The 21,306-nt window shown below is 40.8% G+C and overlaps 1 protein-coding gene and 1 long non-coding RNA gene across 2 annotated transcripts in view; one reads left to right on the top strand and one right to left on the bottom strand.

Annotated features, from left to right (window-relative positions):
- The window catches only part of CFAP99 (cilia and flagella associated protein 99), a 51,562-nt gene extending 35,889 nt beyond the window's left edge, over positions 1 to 15,673 (top strand). The window contains exons 11-16 of the mRNA XM_010402025.4: positions 1,973 to 2,177; positions 3,917 to 4,058; positions 5,196 to 5,347; positions 7,406 to 7,611; positions 14,726 to 14,885; positions 15,489 to 15,673. Of these exons, the coding sequence (XP_010400327.3) occupies positions 1,973 to 2,177; positions 3,917 to 4,058; positions 5,196 to 5,347; positions 7,406 to 7,611; positions 14,726 to 14,885; positions 15,489 to 15,656 (1,033 nt within the window). The 3' untranslated portion in view covers positions 15,657 to 15,673. The remainder of the gene's footprint in view (positions 1 to 1,972; positions 2,178 to 3,916; positions 4,059 to 5,195; positions 5,348 to 7,405; positions 7,612 to 14,725; positions 14,886 to 15,488) is intronic.
- Positions 14,434 to 14,780, bottom strand: LOC120409940. The gene is made up of 2 exons (XR_005601817.1): positions 14,697 to 14,780; positions 14,434 to 14,486 (listed from the first exon to the last, which is right to left on the bottom strand). It is a non-coding gene; the product is annotated as an uncharacterized LOC120409940 (long non-coding RNA).
- Positions 15,674 to 21,306: the final 5,633 nt, after the last annotated feature.

The raw sequence follows: 21,306 nt of genomic DNA, 5'->3' as shown, positions 1-21,306 counted from the left end.
AGAATAAATAATGACCTGAATACATATCTATTTCTGTGTCCTTTGTACAAGATGCATCTATATTAAGCCAAATAATTTCATATATCTCCATTTTCTTTAATGGTCGTGGTCAACTACATGCCAAATTTGATACTTGAACTTGTTTATATGTATACAAAAAGACCTTTCCATTTCTATCACAGTAAGATACAGCACACTAGGAATGTGCTGTTCCTTAAAGCAAGATAAGCCAAGATCTGAGAATGACAGCAGGACATGTAGGGACAGTGTCCTCACTGATAGCAGTTCCATGGTACCCTGGCAGGCAGTGGGGCAGATCCAGGGACAGACAGCAGGGTCAGTCAAGGGTGCTGTGAAAGTCCAAAGGGATGAATCTGGGCCGAGGTCCAGCCAGGAAGCCAAGTCAAGCAGGCACAGTCAACTCAGCCCCAGGCTGGGTGCAGGCTGCTCTGTGGCATAGCTTAACAAGGACCAAGGCTGTTAACATGGACTTAAATGTGTCTCCTGGGAAGAAACTACACACACACCAACCAGGAGTTTTCATAGCTCTTCCTCACACAGTTCTTTTCACTCCAGTCCCATCCAATGTTAGACAATCACACTGCAACAGAGCTGTCTTTGAACACAAGCACTGAATCCATGGTGGTGGAGAAGGTGGGTAATAAGAGTTTTCAGGTCCTTCTGGTGCATTTAAGGCTCTAAGAAATTCTGACATAAGGATTCCTCTGGCATAAAGAATCCTTATTCAGCAACACAGGTTTTCAGAGGATGTTGACTAGGGAGAGGGTGACTCCTGGAAGGCCACTGCAGGTTGTATTTCATAGCTAGAATCACAGAACATTTTCACTGAAAGCCTTCACAAAGATAAAACTATATCGTGTCATCTTGCATTAGTATTACTTCTAATCTACCTGTCTTAGCAGGCTAAGCACTAAATATAGTTAAATTTTTAAATTTTATATTTTAAATCCTGAAAAGACTGTGTAAGTTTGGATTTGGTCTTTGGACCTAGCAGGTTTTGGTTCATTCATCAGGATTCTAGCAAGTAGATATTATACATCATTCAGGTTCTGTTATCAGCTACTCATGTATATTGAAGTTCTTCCATATTACATATGCTACCGTTCATTCTAGCTGGCAGAATGTGTTCCACTCAGCACAGGAATAGATTTTCCCTGTAACTTGACACTATTTAATATTAGCAAGTTTTAATCTTCAGCTGCATTTAACACAAAACAGATATATATAGATAAATACATATAGATATATAAAGAGATAGATGTATCACAGGTATATGCATTGGGGAGCAGCAGTAGGATGCAATTCACTCCATGTTTGTGTCTGTCCTAGTTATTGGCTCATTCCCTCCTCTGCTGCAGGACTTTGATGGGCCTGCCCCAGGGCTTTGCTATGCTTTTCTCTCTCAGCTGAGCACAAAAAATAGGGATGTGACTTTCAGCTTAACAGCTAAATACTTCTTTGCCTCAATACAGCAATATTATTTAATTGACAAAATACAAAACAGAAATTGTGTTAAGCAGAAGTTTTTTGTTCTCTGTGTTAAAGTGGACAAGAAGATTGCCAAAGGGAAAAGTTATTTGTTCTTTCTACCTCTAAGCAAAGCAGTGCTTTCAGAAAATGTTCATACCTTTAGCCTTATTCTCTCTGCTCCTTACAAGAATCCATACATAGATAAAGTTTGCCCTCTCTTGGGGCTTTGATTACTGAAAACTTTCAGGTCCATGCCCTATGCACTTTCTTCCAGTCTGGCTTTCTCAGGCTTTCCACATAGTAGGAACACCTCTTAGACTGGAACTAAAATGTATCTGACAAAGGACCTTGTGATGATTGCCTTTTTCTCTGCAGAGATTAAACACTTTCTATCAAAGACTACTGGAAATGTTTTACGAACCCAGGCAGGGCTACAAAGCCACATCCTGAGAATAGTACACTCTTTTTTCCTCTCTTGCAGAATTGAAAATTTGCAACAAGGGGCTGGAGACCCATCTGAATTCTTGGAATGGCAGAAACAGATGCGCGGAAAAGATTTGGAAGAACAGCTGGCTGAAATAGAGTGTAGGAGGCTTCAAGGAAAACTGAGTCATGAAGAGGCAGTTCTAGCCCGTCAGAACGTAATTCAAGAAAATAAGAAGAAAGCTGATCTCTTGAGAGAAAAGGTAATACATACAGGGATGCTCAAATCTTGCTGACCTCCAATCTGTGCAAAACATAACAGAGATGATACTTATTATAAGAAGGTGTAAAAGTTCTATGCAGTATCTTTGCTCACTGGAGTCTGTAAACAAAGAGAAAAGAGTGCTATAACTTTCAGATACAGCAGTGCTTATACACTGAAGTACTTTTTGCAAGTGTTTGATTTGATTAACACTTATGAAGTAAATTGAATAAAAACAGGTCAAAGGATGGTCCACTATATTCTGTCCTTATGCAAACCCTTTTTGAACAGACACTGAGATACTAAGCACCATTAGCAATGAAATCAACCATATATAACTGATTTATTTATCTTGTTAAAATAAGAGCCACAAATATGAAAGAATTTGTTTTCTTAAATGGATATAATTCAATTTACTTCGTATTATTTGACACATCTAGATCTGTCTTAGGGGAAAATTCAGGCAGACAACCCTCTCTGGACCCATCTATATGGAAAACTGAGTATTTATGCCAAGAAATATTTTCACACTGTTTTCAATCTGGCGAATCACAGTTTCTCAAAATCATTGCCAGATCTTTTCGCTATTTTCACAAATCACATTACATTTTCCCAGTGCTTTTCCTATAAAATAAATAGGTGATCAAGAGTCAACAAATACTATAGATTTTAAACTTTTCATAGCCACTATCACGGGCTTTTCTTTTCTATTAGTCCAGTTTGTTGCTACACCCTCTAGCCCAGTACTTGTCTCTTGACCATCTCTCAAATGTCTGTGAAGTGTCTCAACAATGTAAAATGGGACCACAAATGTAAAAAATTTTCATAAAGACCATGCTGAAAAAGGAACATTTGCTTGTTGAGCTCCTTTTCTGTCCTATAAAACCTTTCAATCTTTTTTGTCATTGAGTCTTCATATTTGTTTAGAAAGACTATAGCAAGAAGTTAAAGTGAACCCCAGTATGTACAACTGAGGATACTGTGATCATTCACACTCATTCCAAAATTATTGCAATTGTTATATTCACTTCAACTTCAGAGCGTATGTGTTTTATTTGTTAGCAGAAATGTCCCAAAATGAACAGATTTGGGGATGTGCAAATAAAGCTTGTTCTAACCTGACCAATTCCACCTAGCTCCCTTTGCTTGTCACCAAGCAGGGCATTTCATCCTTATGCAGATCTCGAAAGGTACTGAGCACCAATTGCCCTTTCACCAATGTTCAGCTCTTGTGCTGACCCTCTTCCTTTTCCAGAGTTTTAAAACTCTGGTCTTCCATCTGAAATAGGAAGAACGGCAAGGAATCTAGTGTGGGAAAATCCATTTTCCTGTTTTTTGTTCCTTTCCTCTGACAAAGAAAGGAACATGATACCTAAAAGTGGACTTTACATTACAGAGCTACAACTTGGGCCCAAGAAGTTCCTGCAGGCACACAACCAGCAGTGTATTAGATTTGCACACTTCCTGCTGTCTCACAAACAGAAATTACTCTTTCTGTCTGCTCTTGGAAACATAGGAGGGAATCATGGAAAATAGCAGTACAAATGTCATGCAAGGCAGTTGTGTGTAAATAAAACACAGAAGAAGGGAGCTTAAATCTGGGTCTCTATCTTGTCCCGTGCTACTTTTGTGGATGATGTAATAGTTTGAATCCAATTGTCCTTGCCCTGTTTCAATGATTTGAGGCACTCAGATCACCAGTTATCAGGAGTTGTATTCACCTGTTTATTTGTGATTTAGAAAGCAGAGCTGATGCACCTGTATGCAGAGAAACGTCTACAGGAACAGAAAGAAATGAAAGAGCTGGTGGAACAGGTCACAGAAGGACACAAGAATGTAAAGCAAGTAAAAGCAAAGATCCAGGAATACAAACAACAGATAGGTATTTATATATTGCCAGAAAAATGAGAGGTGATGCTAAATATCCCCAAATTACTTCCTCTTTCTTTTAGTGGGCCAATTACAATTTTTACAGAAGGGAAATTGAAATTGAGGGCAAGATTCCCATGTATGTATGAATATGAGTTCAGGAATCAAATGGTAATGGGTAGATCAGAAAGTCTAAGCTACTGGTCATGGGAATTACTCTTTGTTTAAGTGGGAGAAATGCATCACTAATGTTCTGCAACCAGTTTTCCTTCCATCTAAAAGTAGCACATGTAAATGACTCTACTTTTTGTCAAATGCAGTTATGAAGCTCAGATTCTTGTGATTTGTATTATTTTGCCCGACAACTGCCATGAAAGAATCATGGCCCAAGATTGTTGTCTTCTCCAGAAAAGACCATCCAGAGAAGACTGTAACTAAGGAAAGTCATCTTTGAGAAGGACGATATCCCAAGGGAGAAGGATGTTGCAAATCCAAGACAGACCAGTCATTAGGATAAAGGGAAATAATGTTACTCATCCTATCCTTAAGAAAAATCTTCAGTTAATTCACTAGCCAGTAAAGCCCAGGCTGTTCAGCTGACATGGCTGTACATATCCAGTACAGTGCCATGTAACATCTACTGTATGAACAGATTGCCTCTAGGTGGGCATATTTTGGTGAGCAGACTTCTCTGCCTGTGTGTCTCCATATTTGTACTCATAAGGATTGAGGCAGGGACAGAGTGTTAGCCACCCCAAAATGGACTAGCAGAGCCTACCAGCCTTTGCAATTCAGTCATTTCTAGGATATACATAGCTTGAAAGACTATGAATATTTTCTATTGTATAATATCCTTTTATTAAGTAATGAAACAGTATGCACAAATGAGAACAGAAATTACAAAGCAGTAATTCAAAGTGTCTGTGTATGTATATAGTACGTTTATGTGCTGAATAGGATAGATGGTGGAGGTGGGAAGTACTCATTTGTTTCTTTAATGATTCCTCCCACCGAAGCCAGACTGTTCCCTCAAGTACCTTTAGATCAGTAGTATTATTATCATTATTCACGAATGCATATGAATTTCCTTCAGATGGACTACTTGTTAAAATAGGCAAACAGCTAACTGAGATTAATTCTTATCTTTCAGTTCAGCAAGTTTGTGAAAAAAGTGAAGAACTTCTCCGGCAAGCTTTAGAAGAAGAAGAGGAAAAGAACAGGAAAAGATACGAACTAATTCAACAAATACGAGCTATTGAGTCTATACCTAACATCAGACACAAGTTTGTTGACTTAACAGAGGTAAGATCAAAAGGAAAAACTACTGTTTTTACATAAATGTGTACTGTGTATATTCAAAGGGATTGTGTACTGCAGATATATAGGTATATATACCCTTTTGCAAAACATTTCCCTTTCACTTCCTGTGAATACAACTTAATGGTCACTGACTAGTTTAAACTAGAAGCAAAGTCTTATGGCACTTACTATTTGCAAATCATTTTAAAGTGAAAACTGAGAAGGAGATTACAGTATCATCAAGTCTGGAAGAGAGCTGCAATATCATCCAGTCCAACTGTCAACCCAGAACAACCATAATACTATTTCATCAACCTATGGTAGTACATCTTTTTCAAAAGCACATCTTTTTATGTAAAAATAAAGACTGCATAAGACTGAACTCTTTTAGCAATTGTTTACTGATGCTACTGGTGACCATTGTTTAGGTGATTGGCAGACATGCAGAGTATGGAAGCAGAAACCACTGAGACAATATCACACAACCAGCCTTTCAGTGAAAAACCAGCGATGATCTCTTGTTACTAACTCAACTTTTGGAGCTTTAGGAAAAGAAGCTATGGGGACCAAAACTGCTGGAAATCTTCCAGCAGTAGAAATCCAAGCCTGGTTGTTTGTCATATTCTATTTTGTGGCTTTATTGCCCCTGGCCACTTATCTCCCACTCCCCTTATTTTCTTCTTCATCTCTCTTGGCTTTCCATCTGTTTCATGGACCACTGCTCAGAAGAGCCAGAGAATGAACACTGGAGGATGAGCACCTGACTATACTACTTATATGGCATCCCAGGCCAGAGAAGAGGAACTGAATTGCAGTCAATTTTTGAAGGCAAACTGAACATCTGAGCATCTATCTATGATGGAGCATCCTTCTCTTTTCCAGTTTCTTTTCCTTCCCCTTCATGTTCAGTTTTGGCAAAAGCTCACAAGCAGAAAGGTCACTACTATTCTGTCAACAACTCACTCAGTATTCAATAAAAGGAGGATTTTTTTTAACATGCTATGGTACAAGGCATGCACCAAAGGTGTGTACCAAAACTATGTTAAGATAGACAAAAGAATATTAGTTGGAGTGGAATGGATTAAATTTTGCAAAGAAAGCTACACAGGAGCTCACTATTTGTGTGGGTTTATGCAAGTTTTCCATACATGCAGGCGAAATGAGATTGTAGCAAGGTGAGTGTTGCTCTTTATTCCCAAGTAACAAGTGATAGAACAAGATGAAATGGCCTCAAGTTGTATCAGGGGAGGTTTATATTGGGTACTAGGAAAAATTTCTTCCCAGAAAAAGTTGTCATGCATGGGAACAGACTGTCCAGGGCAGTGGTTGAGTTGCAATCCCTGGAGATGAGAAGTGGCACTTAAGGACATGGTTTAGTGGTTGGCTTGAACAAAGTATATGTAAGAGCAAGGGCCAAAAATTTAAAGCCTTCACAAAGCTGTTTGGAAATTATCCATCTTTGTTTGCAAACTAAGGTGCAGAAGTCTCTCATTAGATCTCAGAATCTCATCATCACTCGCACTGCAAAGTGGATATTAAAAAGCCTTCATTAAACATTCAGGTTTGAATATTTTAAATTTGTGCATTAAGATCTGAATTTTCTGGGCACAAAGCATTGTTTAGTCCCAGTCATTTCAGATAAAAATAGTAGATACCATTATAGATCAAGTGCATACTTTGGAAATAGATAAATACAAAAAATGTGTATTTTTTAGTGTAAAGTCTGTTCTGGTTTCACACATTAAAAAAAAAAAGTAGATTTACACATTTTTTAAATTCAAAATTCTAATTAAAAGTCAAGTAGAATTTTTTGGAGAGCAAATACATTGTATTTATGATTAATCTTCTATATATTTTCCAATGCTTTTTCTTTAAATGTTTTATGAAAGATATGCTCTAGATTTTAAAAACAGTTTTTAAATACCAGTTGGTTTAGGACCATCCCTATATTTCTGGAAGTCAGAATATTTTCAGCATGGATTGGAACACAATCAAAATATTTCATTTACTCTCCCCTTGGTATTTACAGTGTTATTTAAACCTATATTTCGCGTTCTCTAGACTGGTGGCCATGGTTTATTTGGTGAAATGTCAATAGTGGAACTACGTGAACGCCTCGCCCTACTCAAGGAAGCACAGAAGGCAGCAGAGGAAGAGAAGAGAGACCAGATAATTCATGAAAAACAAGCTAAGGAACAACTTCTTCTAGACAAACTGGACCAGATTTCCCAATTCAGAGCAGAACTTGGACGAGCAGCTGCTTTAAAGTCAGTATAAAACAGCATGTGACATTTAAGACATTGCAACTTTGTTAATATTTTGCCAGCCTTTGAGGAGGAGAACAAGTACAGAGCAAAATACAGCCCTTTTATAAATCAGTATGACTTTTGTCAAGGATTACACTGGAGCCAGGATTTCCTTTTAATTCTTGAAAATAATTTTCATCATATTTAACAAATCTTTTTCATCATTTATGGTTGAAGACACTCCATAGGCTAGTGTTGACAGTATTGCCCCAGGATTCAGAGCCAATAATATATATTTAGAAAGAAGTTTTGCCTTTTTTCTGTTCCTTTTCAGCTAATCAGAACTAATTTGATGTTATTAGAATCATTCTAGCTTGCCACTTAAAAGTTTTTTCTCATTCTCATCTGAACCAAGATTAGGGCTGTAATTTTCTTCCTTGAATTTCATCTGTAATGTGAAAAGGAAGGTCTTATTCTAGAAGTTAAAAATATTTTAGGAAGATTTTGTGATGGCAATAATAAGTTGGAAATTAAATACATTATAGCATTAGATCAAAAGGGAAATTCTTTGCTTACAGACTCTCTGATGAAATTCTGCATTCATTATTAATATTTATTATTAATTAGAATATTTATTAATCATTGTCATAAAGTATCCATAACCATCAAAGATGCTTCACATATGCAGAAGACAGGGTCCCTTCCACATAGGTTTTAAAATCTAAGTTAAAGCTATTTACAAATAAAGCTGAGCAGGAAGAAAGCCTGTGTAGAAGTGTACATGGCACACCTCTTGACCATTTTTACTGCATCTTAAATATTTGCCACTGTTTTCTTTCAAATTGTCTTTCACATTTCCGATTTGTGGCTTTGAGAGATAAGTCCTTGTCTTGCCGCATTTATTTTGCAAACTGATGTTCAGGCTGACATTAGGAAGACGTATTCTATGAGGCTACAAACACATGTTTTTAGACATGTCTTAGGTTCATGTTTATTGCCTGAAGGTGGCTTCTCAGAGTTCAATTCATGTTATTCATTTATCATCCAGTTCCACATCTCAGTTACAGAAGGGAGTATTGATGTATTCCTTTCACTAGTTTTCACTCGTCTCAGCTCTAATTTGATTTGTTGCTGATAGTTAATCTCCAAAGACTGGGGTTTTACTATGATAGTATTTAAGAAGACAGTTTAATGTGTTTAATGAATCAATAACTGCAGCTGCAGTGGATTGACTGCACAGATCAGTGACCTTCTTTTCTATGGCATGTATCAAGAAAAGATTTTAAGACTTAAGAACCTGAAATGGAGTTGGAGCTGGAAATACACTCTCGTTGCTAAACACTCAGTATTTTGAAAGCCTGTGCGAGCAACTTAAGCCACTGCTTTCCATTAGAGATGCAAACTAAGCATTAAGAACTTGTGTGCTACATAAAACCTGTTTCACTAGTACCTGCTTAAAGAATCGTCTGTTCTTCTAGATGTGCAGTCTGTGAATTTTGTATAGGGCTGGGTTCCTTTAAACTACACTCTTTGGCTTAATTCAGAACTAAAACTCTTCTGATCCCAAAATAAGCTGTGCTTGAATGAGAAGCTTTGATTCACTTTTTGTTCTGTCATTTGAAGTGTTTTTTAGAACAGACCAGCATGCCAAAGATAGTAGAATCCAAATTAAATTATATACTACATTTCAAGCTTCTGAATCAATCAATCAGTCAGTCTGGTCAGATTCTTGATAAGTTATACAGTAATTTTAATGGAGCCCTGTTTGCTTTCTAAATGAAGAAATACAATGTTTCATTATAGATGTTAGAAGACATTTTCCTTTCATAGTTCCTAGGCATAAATTTATGTGTGTAACTTGGAAGTAACTCCTATAAAAAGGCATCATCATAGTATACCAAAAATGTTGTTCTTTGGGAGTGTATTTCATGCATTTTCATCCAGAATCCAAATCTCTGGTGTTATTTCTGTTAATACAGAAATATGGCTTGCTGGCCACGGCATTTACAAATGCTAGACACTTTCATGCAGTTTTTATTTCTCTCTATAGAAACTATGGGCTCTGTGTATTAAACTTATTTGCAGACCTTGAATCCTAAAATACCTCTCAAATCAGTGTGAGTGATTGTTTGGGCTCTATTCTTGATATGTTGCATAGGAGATGTAAAATTTTTATGTTTACAGAATTGATTCATCATTATAGGGGTAGACTAGCAAATCTTACCAATGGTCCTCATAAGTTAGCCTTATGCATCAGTATAAAATTACATGTTAGATCTTAAATTGCATATATTGAAGGCTATTGCTAATCAGCTAAAGTATGGCAGCTAAACTGCTGAACAAACCTGCTTTGGTGACAGCTGGAGTTTAATCTCTAACTTACTAAGCAGGTTCCTTTCAATATCATTTACAGACATACATCTACACAAAAGCAGCACATTGTGCAAGCATATAATGAGCTATATTAAACAAAATAGGAAATGGAACATGAAAAATTACAGAGACATTGGCCTTTAATAGACTGCAAGCCATGACATCTATCACAGCAGTGGCTTTGTGAGTGCTTGCAGGATGGTATATATGCAGGATGTCCCTTTAACTGCTAGAATTTCACACAGTTTGAAAATCAGCACTGTCATTGAAGTGGACAAGCAATTCTGTTCTCAGCTTTTTCGAGCACCAGCAGATTTGTGTGTGTTTGAACACATGCTAATGTACTCAAGTGACATGCTTGTGTACTTGAAATGACGCCTTAGGTTCCCCTAAGGTTCTGTCAGAGGAGAGTGGCACTAATCCTCCTTGACTTCCTTGTATGTGAGGAAGGTGTACAGACTCCCAGAGCTCAAAAGTTCCCTACTTCCCCATCTCACACTGGGGTAATGGTGTAGCACGCTGGGCTCTCAGCACTGATGGTGCTCTCAGCAATGATGGTGTGTTTGCTAAGATGGCAAAGCACTCCTTTCTCTCCCTGCCACTGCCAGTGCTCAAACCCCTCCCTGACAAGGGGCACTGACCACACACACTGAGAGGAGTGTAACCCCTCTCTCTTGGCCTGAACTGGGAAAGGGTGGGCATAGTGTGAAGGCAGCCAAAGGAGGAAAAGGAGGAGAAAGAGAAGAAGGAAGAGGAGGAAATGAGTTCTTCACTATCATTGAAACAGAAGGGGGAAATTTAACAGCAATGACAGATCAGAAACATGAAGATGAGAAGAGATGCTGTAAAAAAAACAAAGCCAGGCTTTTCTCAGTGGTGACCATTAAGATGACAAGAGGAGTATCAGGAAACCCTTTTTACTGTGAAGATGATCAAGCATTGGCACAGCTTGTCCAGAGAGGCTGTGGAGTTTCCATCCTTAGAGGTGTTCAAAAGCCATCTGGACACAGACCTGGGCAACCAGCTCAAGGTGGCTCTGCTTAAACAGATGGGAGTAGTCAAGATAACCCCCACAGGTCCCTTCCAGATCAGCCATTCTGTGATTCAGTGACTGAACTTTGATTATACAGCTTCAAAATTTTTACTTCAAATAAGGAGAACACTGTTAAGAATAACAATCACTTCCCCACCTAAAATTAGGTGCCTAATAAGTTAATTGTTTTGGGAGGGAGTCAGATTTTGAGTGCTTAAATTACTCACATTAGTACAAAATAGTAATCAGTCTAATAGTGTAGTGTTCTTATATGTCAAAATAGTGACTGCCTTAACAGTGAATTGTTAACAGTGAATTGTTAACAGTTAGATACATTCACTTTGCTAACTGCAGTAACTTAGAATTATATGGACAGAAAGAGGCAAGGTACTGCGAAGTACAGACAGTCCTACTCACTGAGACTATGAGAAAATTAAAAAAAATGTTTATTCCACTATAAGTAATTCTGCTATTAAAAAATATTTGTGTTTATTGCACAAGACTCCTTTTTGTAAGCTGAGCTTATAAATACAGTCCTACCTGCTTGATATTTTGGTGCCTAGAATGGCCAAGTGGTCATTTTTGCTCCACCTCCTACAAGTATTGAGTCAGTTAAGAGCTGTCATACATCTACCTCTTTATATTTTTGATGCAAAACTGGAGTTTGAAAATGTAAATGAAAAGCCAAATATAGATTATAGGAGGAAACCTCTGTGCAAATCTTCAAATTCGCCATTTTTTAAATATAGCTGAGAAGAATTTTCATCAATTATCACATAATTTTCTATTGATCTGGAGAGGATTTTTCTGTGTACTAGTCCATTCTGACTGGCTGTTACCTTACTTCCTTAGGAAATACATGATATGAGGTGACAGAGATCATAAGAGGTTTTTCTATCCTGAGTCCTCAAAGTTCTCAACTGACCACAGAAAACCAGAACTTTAAAATTCCTTTTTTCATTCCTTCCCCTCTTGGAATTTCTGTTATGATATGGTGTAGCATGTGAAAAACTATGGGATTGGCAGCTTTTTGGAATAGTGTAGAGGACTGACACAGGACTACATGTAGAAGAGGAATGAATATTACTCTGGGAATAAGCAACTATTTACAATGTTAATACAGAAGCAGCTGCTGCTCCTTCATGATGTTAAACTTCTTGACATATTTCCTTTAATTGTATTTACAAGAATCTGGATTTGCATTTAAGGAAAGGTTTTGTTGTTTATTCCAACTGACAAGATTTAATCATCAAATATTTACTTAAAACCTTACTGTTATATTCTCCTATATCCTTTGGAATGCAATGCCTTGATACAGTGCAAGTAGAAATAACCCATGTCCTCAATTAGATTAAATGATAGTACACAATTTTTAGATTTACAGTACAGTGTTAAAAATTAATCTCGGTGTAGCAGAGTATATCACAGTCTCAAAGAGGATAAGGAAATGTTATCCTAACCAGATAGCATGACACAAGGAGCAGAGAGGTTCAGGAAGTGTCTCAGGAAAGCAATTGGAGACGAGAAGCAAAGCTTAACTGCATCCCTTATTCAGAGTTCACAGTCACATTTCAGAATGTAACATAGGTCATATTTCCCCTTTATCTAGTTCCTGAGGATTTGGGGATCTCTAGTCTGGAATGGCTGCATTGAAGGAAACTGCTGCCACCGAGTTTCCTATAAGCAAAGATAAAGCTAACAAGGTGGGCAAAAGCCATCTCTCCCAAGATGAAAAAAGTGTTTGGATCCTTGGATTCTTATACAGACACTTTTTAAAGGCAAATTGGTGGGTTTAGAATCAGAAGGAACTTCTTCCTTCTTCCTCATCTGCCAGATTCTTGAGAAGAGTGTGTCTTATACTGAAAACACCCAAGATATAAGGAAAGAGTTCAATTGTAAAACATTTCTCTTCAAAAGGAAACTTGTCTGTGAAACTTGTCCTGCCACTGGCAGAATGACAGCTACAGAATCAGCTGGACAGTGCCCTGGTGCACTTTACTCTGGGCCATTTGGAGTCTTTATCTGGTTTCCAATAAAAGCAATTGTAATGTTGCACCACTGAAACATAAAAGACCTTTTATAAAGCTGTCGCAATGACCGCCACTGACCACTGCCCAGGCTAGCTCCTGCGGTGTGCGACAGGAGTGGGGAGCAGCTGGAAGCTCTCGGCTTTAAAGCTGCTCCTCAGGAGTTCAGCTCTGCCCAGGGGAGCTGAAGCTCCAGGCACAGTGGCTGTCAGCAGTCCGGACAAGGGAGAGGATAAAAAGTAGCAAGGAGGCTTACCACACGGGATAATCCAAATTTATTGGAGACAACTCCCAAGAGACAAGCCTCGAGCAGCCCCAAGGAACCTCTTATAAAGGGAGGTGTTACAATGGGGATGGCTTAACTGGGGACCAATAGAAATCTCTAAGGGAGGGATATGGACGAGGATAGACATTTCCTTGGGCCAATAGCCTCAAGCGGAGGAGGGAAAGGGATCACATGCCCCAATGGGGCATCGAGGTTTAGGGGATTTCCAAAGGGGGAGGTATCTAGAGGGGTAGGGTCTCGGGGGATTGATGGGGACCATATAAGGGTAAATTGGGAGGTTTCAGATGATGGACACTGGACCTTCGGGAACAACAGGAGAGGTTTGGGTGATTGATAGGGAAAGAGCTAGAACAAGGGGAGGAGAACAACCATGTAGGGAGCACCGGGGAGCGGCTTGGGTCTGGGGGAAACCAACTGGGAATAGGAGTGGGGAAGGTAGGGATGAACCATTGGGGTACAGAAAACTAATATAAAAATACAATAAAGGTAACGCATCACCACAGTAAAACTAACTTTGCCAGCTGTACCTAGCAGATCTAACATAGCTATACAATTGTGTGCATTCCTTGGAGGATCTGACACTTCCTTTACTTCTAAATCTGGCCAGAGAATCACAGCTTCTCATGACATAATATTAACTCTACAATTTGATCTTACTAAGCTAAATTCAAAGTCAATGTTGAATAAAAGAGAAAGTTGGATATTAAGTGAGTCACTATGTAACATGGTGTAACCTACATGGAGAAGTTGTGAGTAAATTGTGCCAATCAGGTGAAAGTATGAAAACCAGCTAAAATGTAAATTCCAGAGGACAGAAAAGTGGGGACAATAGAAGAGGAGGAAAAAGGAAGGCTAAGAAATAACCTCTCTGTTATGCCTTAATTTTATGCTGCACATGTTGCTATCAATTTATGTTCACACAGAGCAGCTAACCTTAATTAATACATCACCATCCCATTGATTCTGTATCTGGGCATTGGGATTACACAGAAAAGAATATCTTTTATTTGCCAAGGAATACAGCAATCAAGATGAATACTGATGATCACATAAGGAAAACTCCATAGTTTGCACGAGCAAAGAGCTGTGGTATCATTCCAGGTTCTGCACTTTTTTTTTTTTTCTGAAGAATGTCATGTCAGGCTTGAAATACTCCAGATATTGTCATCATGGCATCCTGTGGGAAAAAAATATCCTATACGGTTTAGTAATGCTGTTCTGTAAACAAGAAGAGGCAAGTTGTGAGTATCACATTAAAGATATATGATTTAAATATATGATTTATATAGTATGAGTCTAGCTGGTTCTCAGAAGCAAGAGCAAATTCATCATTACCAAGGTAATATGTGCTCACATGGACTTATTCTGTGGGATGATATTATTTTACCTTCTCATTGTATCTTTTTGACTTTTCAGGCAAGAAGAAAAGAAAAAGTCCCAGTCTGGTGAAAGGCCCACGAAAGATGAACGCATTTTAAACCTGCAGAAGAAGATTGCAGAAAAAACAATGGAGCGTAAAAAGCAAGAAGGACTCTTAAAGATTATCCCCCAGAAAACCAGAATCGTGTCAAACAAGGTCTGGTTATTACATAAGGAGAAAAGCTCTGCAATAGACCTGCTGTTCACAGACCTTTGCTCAACTGCCAGCACTGGCAAGGGGGCAGAGGCAGATGGTGCCATACATGGCTGGCAATAGCAACACCCTGCCTCCTGCATAGGCACAATTTCTCCAGCCGTGGCCTTGACCTCACCTTTTTGTCACACATTCTGCTACCACAGAGCAGGGCTCATCCATTCAACACCTGCCTTCCCACTCTTACCACCACACTTACCCCATCAAGACAGCATCTTACCCCCTCTCCAACTCTTGTCTTTCCCAGCTTTCCCATCACACCAAATTGGGATGCTCACCCCTGCTCTCACCCAAGGCATGTTACAGTTTATCATTCCCATGGTTTTGTGGAGAGTTGCAGCAGTGTTTAAGTCATCCTAAACTGGGCAACCCACTCCACTTACCTTTCTATTCATCATGCTAAGTTTGATGTTAACAAGTTTCCCAATTGTTAGCAAACAAACCATGTTGTCAGCCAGCAGGATTGTCAAATAGAAGTTCAATGTATTCTCTAAAGAGAACCACTGAATCACCTGCAGTCTGATCATCTCTGTGTCTTCCCTGCAGGATTCTTTCCAATGGAACCATTGGAAAGAACTGGAAGAGAGTCGGGAAAGACAGTTCAGAATCCTTCAGCATGGCTTCATGGACAGAGAAGCAGCTCAGAAAAGGGAGCTCATTGCAGCAGCAAGAAGTGGAGCCAAAGCCTGTGTATTGCGCTCTGATCTAAAATAAAATACATTTGGAACAAATTCAGGCCTGCTGGAAATATCCCAGTGTACCTATTCACTACAAGGTTGAGTTTTATTCTTTATTTTACCTTTACAGTATGATTAGAAAAATGTGGGTCTTACAGGCACAATAGAATAAAAACGGGGGGGGGGGGGGGGGGGGGTGTAATAGAATTTATGTTATTTTATAATGATATAATGGTTAATTATATAATGATTTTTTCTGCTAGAATCAAAAGCTTTAAGAAACTGAAACTTTATTATCAGAGCTCCTACAGCATAATGGCAAATATCTGGGTAAGAATGTCGAGACCTGTATTTCTGGTTTTGTATATTATGCCATGGTTTGCTACGCTCATTTTTCCAAAAGAAAAAGATGAGGGCAAACCCCAAGGAACATTTGTTTACACATGCATCTTTTCAGAAGGCAGGGCCAACCCAAGTTCCTAGCACATCTTCTTACATGACTAATCATGTAAGAGGATTGCCAGTTTCAATGCTGTTTTAGAGGATGAGGGGAAAACTGTTTACAAGGTTTAGATGATGTGAAAGCATCCAGGAGCCAGTCTAGATTCAGTGACCCAGGCAGACCGTGCCTCTATTTGCAGATGCAAATGTCTTCAGTCCTTAAACAGTGGAAGGAGAACATAACATTGATCTCTTTAGGGAGCTGCTTCCAGAAAAAGTCAAAATTCTGTTACTCACCTAGAAGATCATTTACCCTCTGTGACAATTTCTATACTGTGTAAAACAGCCTTTAAATCACAAAACTTATCCAGGCACAAAACCAAGGAGCATATAAATCAGAATTAAAGTCTGCCCAGCAGTAAGACTACATAATGTATTTCTGTTTTAACTCAGTGCCAATTACTAAGTGTTTAATTATGGCTATTGCAAATGTTTAAATTGAAAGAGACTGTCACTGACATTAGAGTGAGGCAGCTGCTTCTAATGTTCTCACAACATTGCATTTCTCACTTGTTATTGAAGGAGGTCTAATGGAATTCTTTTGTTGCCATCTAGCTGTGAAGATCACTTCCACAACCTGCAAGCTGATAAAATGTGCTGTATTTTTCACTCCAAGTAAATGCTCTAGTAGTCCACAAAGGCCATGCAGGTAGGGCTTATGCTCCATAGCAAGAGTTAAGGAACAGAGGAGAGTGAAAAGAAGGAATCATAGAAGCAGAACTACAAAGGGAAAAGGGAACTTTGATACCATATCCAGCAGGGTATTGTAATATCTTTAAATGAAAAACCCTTGGCAGCAGGGAGTTTGTCTTCATTTGTGATTGTTCAGCATTCTTTTGCACTGTGTTCCAGAGCAACAAAGGTAAGTGGTGACTCTAACACCTCAATTTTCCAGAAGCCAGCAATTAACAGCTGACACTCATGGTCTAGGATATTGCATGGCTGAACAGTTCTTCTTAAACTTTTTCATAAGAATTAAAAAAAAAAAAAAAAAAAGGCATCATTAAGCAGATATGGAGGTCAGGGAAATTTCAAAACCCCATCATACTGCAGGCTTCTTCCCCTGTGATTTTGGACCAAGTTTTCAAAATTCTTACAGAATTGCAATCAAGCTGATTCAGAATTATTTCCTTCTCCATATTTTCTTTGCTTTCTAATGAAAGGACTGAGGAATAGTGGAATCTCAGTAATCCAGATGTGGAATTTTTTCCTTCAGAGGTCACAAGTAGCCCTATTGCTACTTTGGGATCTGATGCATAAAGTCATCTTCAGAATCAATGTTTTGAGGAATGTAGAAAAATTTGTTTTGAAGAAAATACCAATTTATTCCTATATTGGTATTTTTGTATCAATATTAGCCTATTGATTTTTCAGTGATGGAAGGTCTTGCAACAGAATATGCAGAATAACAAAAAATACCACCTTCCCCCTGACAAATGTGTGGAACTTGATGCTGGACACAGCAGATCCTACCCAAAACTGCTCTGCCACTGGCTTCTAGAGCACATTCCCTAGTATTCCTGGGTGATACATGGAAACCTGAGGTGATCGATGCAGAGCCATCAAAGGTCTGGTGGGACCTGTTAGCCTTGTGTTACGAAAGCAGCTGCAATGCCACTGGAGCCAGGTGAGCTGTGAAGCCACACAGCTCATTGAGACTTGCTGCCTCAGCTGGTGCCTGTGGCAGGGACCATCCACCAACCTGGTGAAGCTACACACGGATAATTGAGTGAGCAATGCCTCTACATGTGCTTCATGGAAACACAGGTGGATGAATAATTCATGAGTCATTCATTTACACATTTGTTACACCACTTGCAGTCAAAAAGAGGAGCCTGAGTGAACAAGGCTAACTCTGAAATCATCCATCAAAAACAGAGTAACAAAATCAGAGGTTGCACCTGTCTGATCGTAGTGACGGACTCATAAGGAAACATTTATAGTGCTGGAAGCTGCACATTCCAGAGGTCTCTCATGTCAACGCAAACAGCCGTACCACAGAAGCCTTCACACGCCACTACAGTGTAAGGAGGTGTAACAAGGCCCAGATTACCTGAGGAAGACCAGGGGGTTTTGCCATGTGACAGGCACTGGACACGGTGCTCACCACTCACATAACACAGTCACTGCTTGGTGGCATTTGGCTCCCTTTTCCACATCAGCCTCAGGAATGAGGGAAAGCCCACGCTCAGTGACTGCCATGCCAGGTAATCCAACCTGCTCTAGAGAACACAGATGATTTATTATTTAAATAAAAGACATAGAGATGGTTATGTAGGGACGGCAAGGAAAAAAAATACCTAGTACAAATCTCCAGCACTCCTCATCCAGAGGAGGAGGAGGAAAGACAAGTCACCAGGGAAAGCTACCAGTTCATATACAAACAGCCAAATTGCCAGGCAGAGAGTGGTAAGAATCCAGAGGACAGATGCTCATTGCACAAAGGTAAAGCTGTTGGGGAAAACCCTTTTTGATAGTGAGGTGAGGGCCTTGAAACACCTCTGCAAGTGTTTCTGAGTTAGACATTGTTACTCTTGGAACAATTACTCCAGATCCAATCTCCCACATTGATGGCTCTGATGAATTTTACCCCATTTTTTGGAAACACACTGAGAAAAATAATTTCTTTACAGAAAGGGTGATTAGCTATCGGAATGGACTTCCCAAGGAGGTGGTGGAGTCACCATCCCTAGAGGTGTTTAAGAAAAGACTGGACATGGCCATGGTCTTGACACCAAAAATCACGAATAAAACTCCTTAATACCAATGTAGTATTAAGAAGCAGGCAGTACTTTATTACAGCACCGGATGGCAACTTGGCCTAACATGCATGCCTGCCTCAGGATGATATGCATATTTATTAGCCAGGGATCACAGAATCACAGAATATGCTGAGTTGGAAGGGATCCACAAGGATCACTGAGTCCAACTCCTGGCCCTGCACAGGACGTATAGAAACAAACTAACTTTTAGATACCATTATATGAGGACAAAGTCGTCGAAGCAAAAGAAAACTGTTTATTAGTAACGATTCACCTGAGCCGGTGTGTGTCTCCCTCCCCCAGAGCCAAACGCACACACACCCTCCAACAAAGTGGCTACATTTTATACCCTTTCCCGGCCGAGGGTGGTCCCTGGCCCCTTTCCCATTGGCTGAGTACTCGGGACCTTATATTCTCTCCCGACCCCCTACTTGTAACTGCAGGGAGGGCTCTCCTCAGTCTCCTCCAGGCTGAACAGACCAGGTGCCCTCAGCCGCTCCTCATACAGCTTCCTCTCAAGGCCCTTCACCATCTTTGTCGCTGTTGTGGTTTGACACTGGCCCAATGCCAGGCACCCACGAGAGCCGCTCGCTCACCCTCCCCTGCCACAGCTGGGCAGAGGAGGGAAAAGGAAAAAAAATTAACAAACGATTCATGAGTGAGATAAGGACCAGGAGAAACACTTCAAGGGCAAAACAGGCTCAACTTCAGTGGCGATGTGAATTCATTACTAAGAGAATCAGAGGAGGATAATGAGAAGTAAAATAAGCCTTTAGAACACCTTCCACTCCCAGCCTCTCCCTCCTTCTCACCGACAGTGCAGAGAGACAGGGCACGGGGGTTCGGTCAGTCCATCACCGAGACTTCCTTCTGCTGCTCCAGGAGAGGAGTCTTCCCCTGTGAGGCCGTGGGGTCCCTCCCACGGGAGACAGTTCTCCTGAACTTCCCTGGCGTGGGTCCATTCTCAGGAGCAGCAGCCACACCGCACCTGCTGCGGCGTGAGCCCCTCCCACGGGCACACAGCCCTCCCAGAACTGCTGTGCTGGGGCTCTCTTTCCACAGGGTGCAGTCCTCCAAGGACAGGCTGCTCCAGCCTGGAAGCAGGGCCCTCTCTCTACTGCGTCTTCTACTGGAGCACAGCCTCCTCCAGGCATCCACCCGCTCCAGCCTGGGCACCTCCCCACGGGCTGCGGGTGGATCTCTGCATCCCCCGTGGGTCCCCAGGGGCTGCGGGTGGATCTCTGCATCCCCCGTGGATCCCCAGGGGCTGCAGGGGCACAGCTGCTGCACCATGGTCTGCACCACAGCCTGCAGAGGAATCTCTGCTCCAGCGCCTGGAGCACCTCCTGCCCCTCCTTCACTGACCTTGGTGTCACCATGTTCTTCTCCCTCACATGTTCTCACCTCCTCTTCTCTGACTCGAATCCAAAATCTTGTGACTTTGTTTTGATTTTCTTCTTAAATATGTCATCACAGAGGCGCTACACACCTCTCTCATTGGCCCAGTTTTGGCCAGCAGCATGTCCATCTTCAGAGCCATCAGACATTGGCTCTGCCAGACATGGTGGGAAGCTTCCAGAAGCTTCCTCACAGAAGCCATTTTTGTGGCCCCCCTGCTACCCTAAAATCAGGCTGTGCCAAACCAATACAGTCACACTCCTTTGGATGCCCCCTATTAGTTTATTATCTTCCTTATACCGTGGTGTATACATTAATCAGAAAAGTCTTAGATATGAAGTTGCCTGGGTTTGCTCAGTGAGCCTCAGAAAGGCCTCTTGAGGGTCTTCAGGAACCCTGGTGGTCTTCCATATATGGTGGTGTTTTTCGCTCTTGGTATAAAAGCCGCACAATGTTTCTGAAGGAACTGGATCGGGCTGACTTGGCTTGTTGCAATGTGCAGTAACCACCACATAGCATTCCATTAATTGCTCCTTCTGCATGAGCACTTTATAACACTCTGGTTGACATGATGGTGTTCAGTCTAGGTTGGATTTGATGATCTCAAAGGTCTTTTCCGACCTAATTGATTCCGTGATTCTGAGGTTCTGTGAAACGTTTCCAGAAGACGGACGGGCTGCAGTGGGGACACCACCCTAGAGCTCACACACACTCCACCTTCAGGTACAACAGCTCCGGAGAAGACAGCAAAAGCATGATCTGGCTTCGACCGTTCCTTTCAGGATCTGTCAGGGCCGAACTAACCCGAGGACCAGGAGATCTTTCCCGAGGAGCGGCGAGAGGAGGCAGCGGGCCCCGAGAGCCCCGCACAGGCCGCACGCCCGCGCGGAACTACAACTCCCTGAGCGCCGCGCGGCACCAGAGGAGGCGAGGCCGCCCGTCTCACCGCCGTCTGAATGACGTGCGCGCCGGCCACTCGGCGGGGCGCAAGCCCGCGGCTCCGCCAATGGTGGGCGCGTGAGGGCG

The sequence above is a fragment of the Corvus cornix genome, chromosome 4 (genome assembly GCF_000738735.6).
Source record: "Corvus cornix cornix isolate S_Up_H32 chromosome 4, ASM73873v5, whole genome shotgun sequence".
NCBI classification, from domain to species: domain Eukaryota; kingdom Metazoa; phylum Chordata; class Aves; order Passeriformes; family Corvidae; genus Corvus; species Corvus cornix.
The sequence above is the reverse complement of the archived record's forward strand: the minus strand, read 5'-3'. Positions and strand labels throughout refer to the sequence as shown.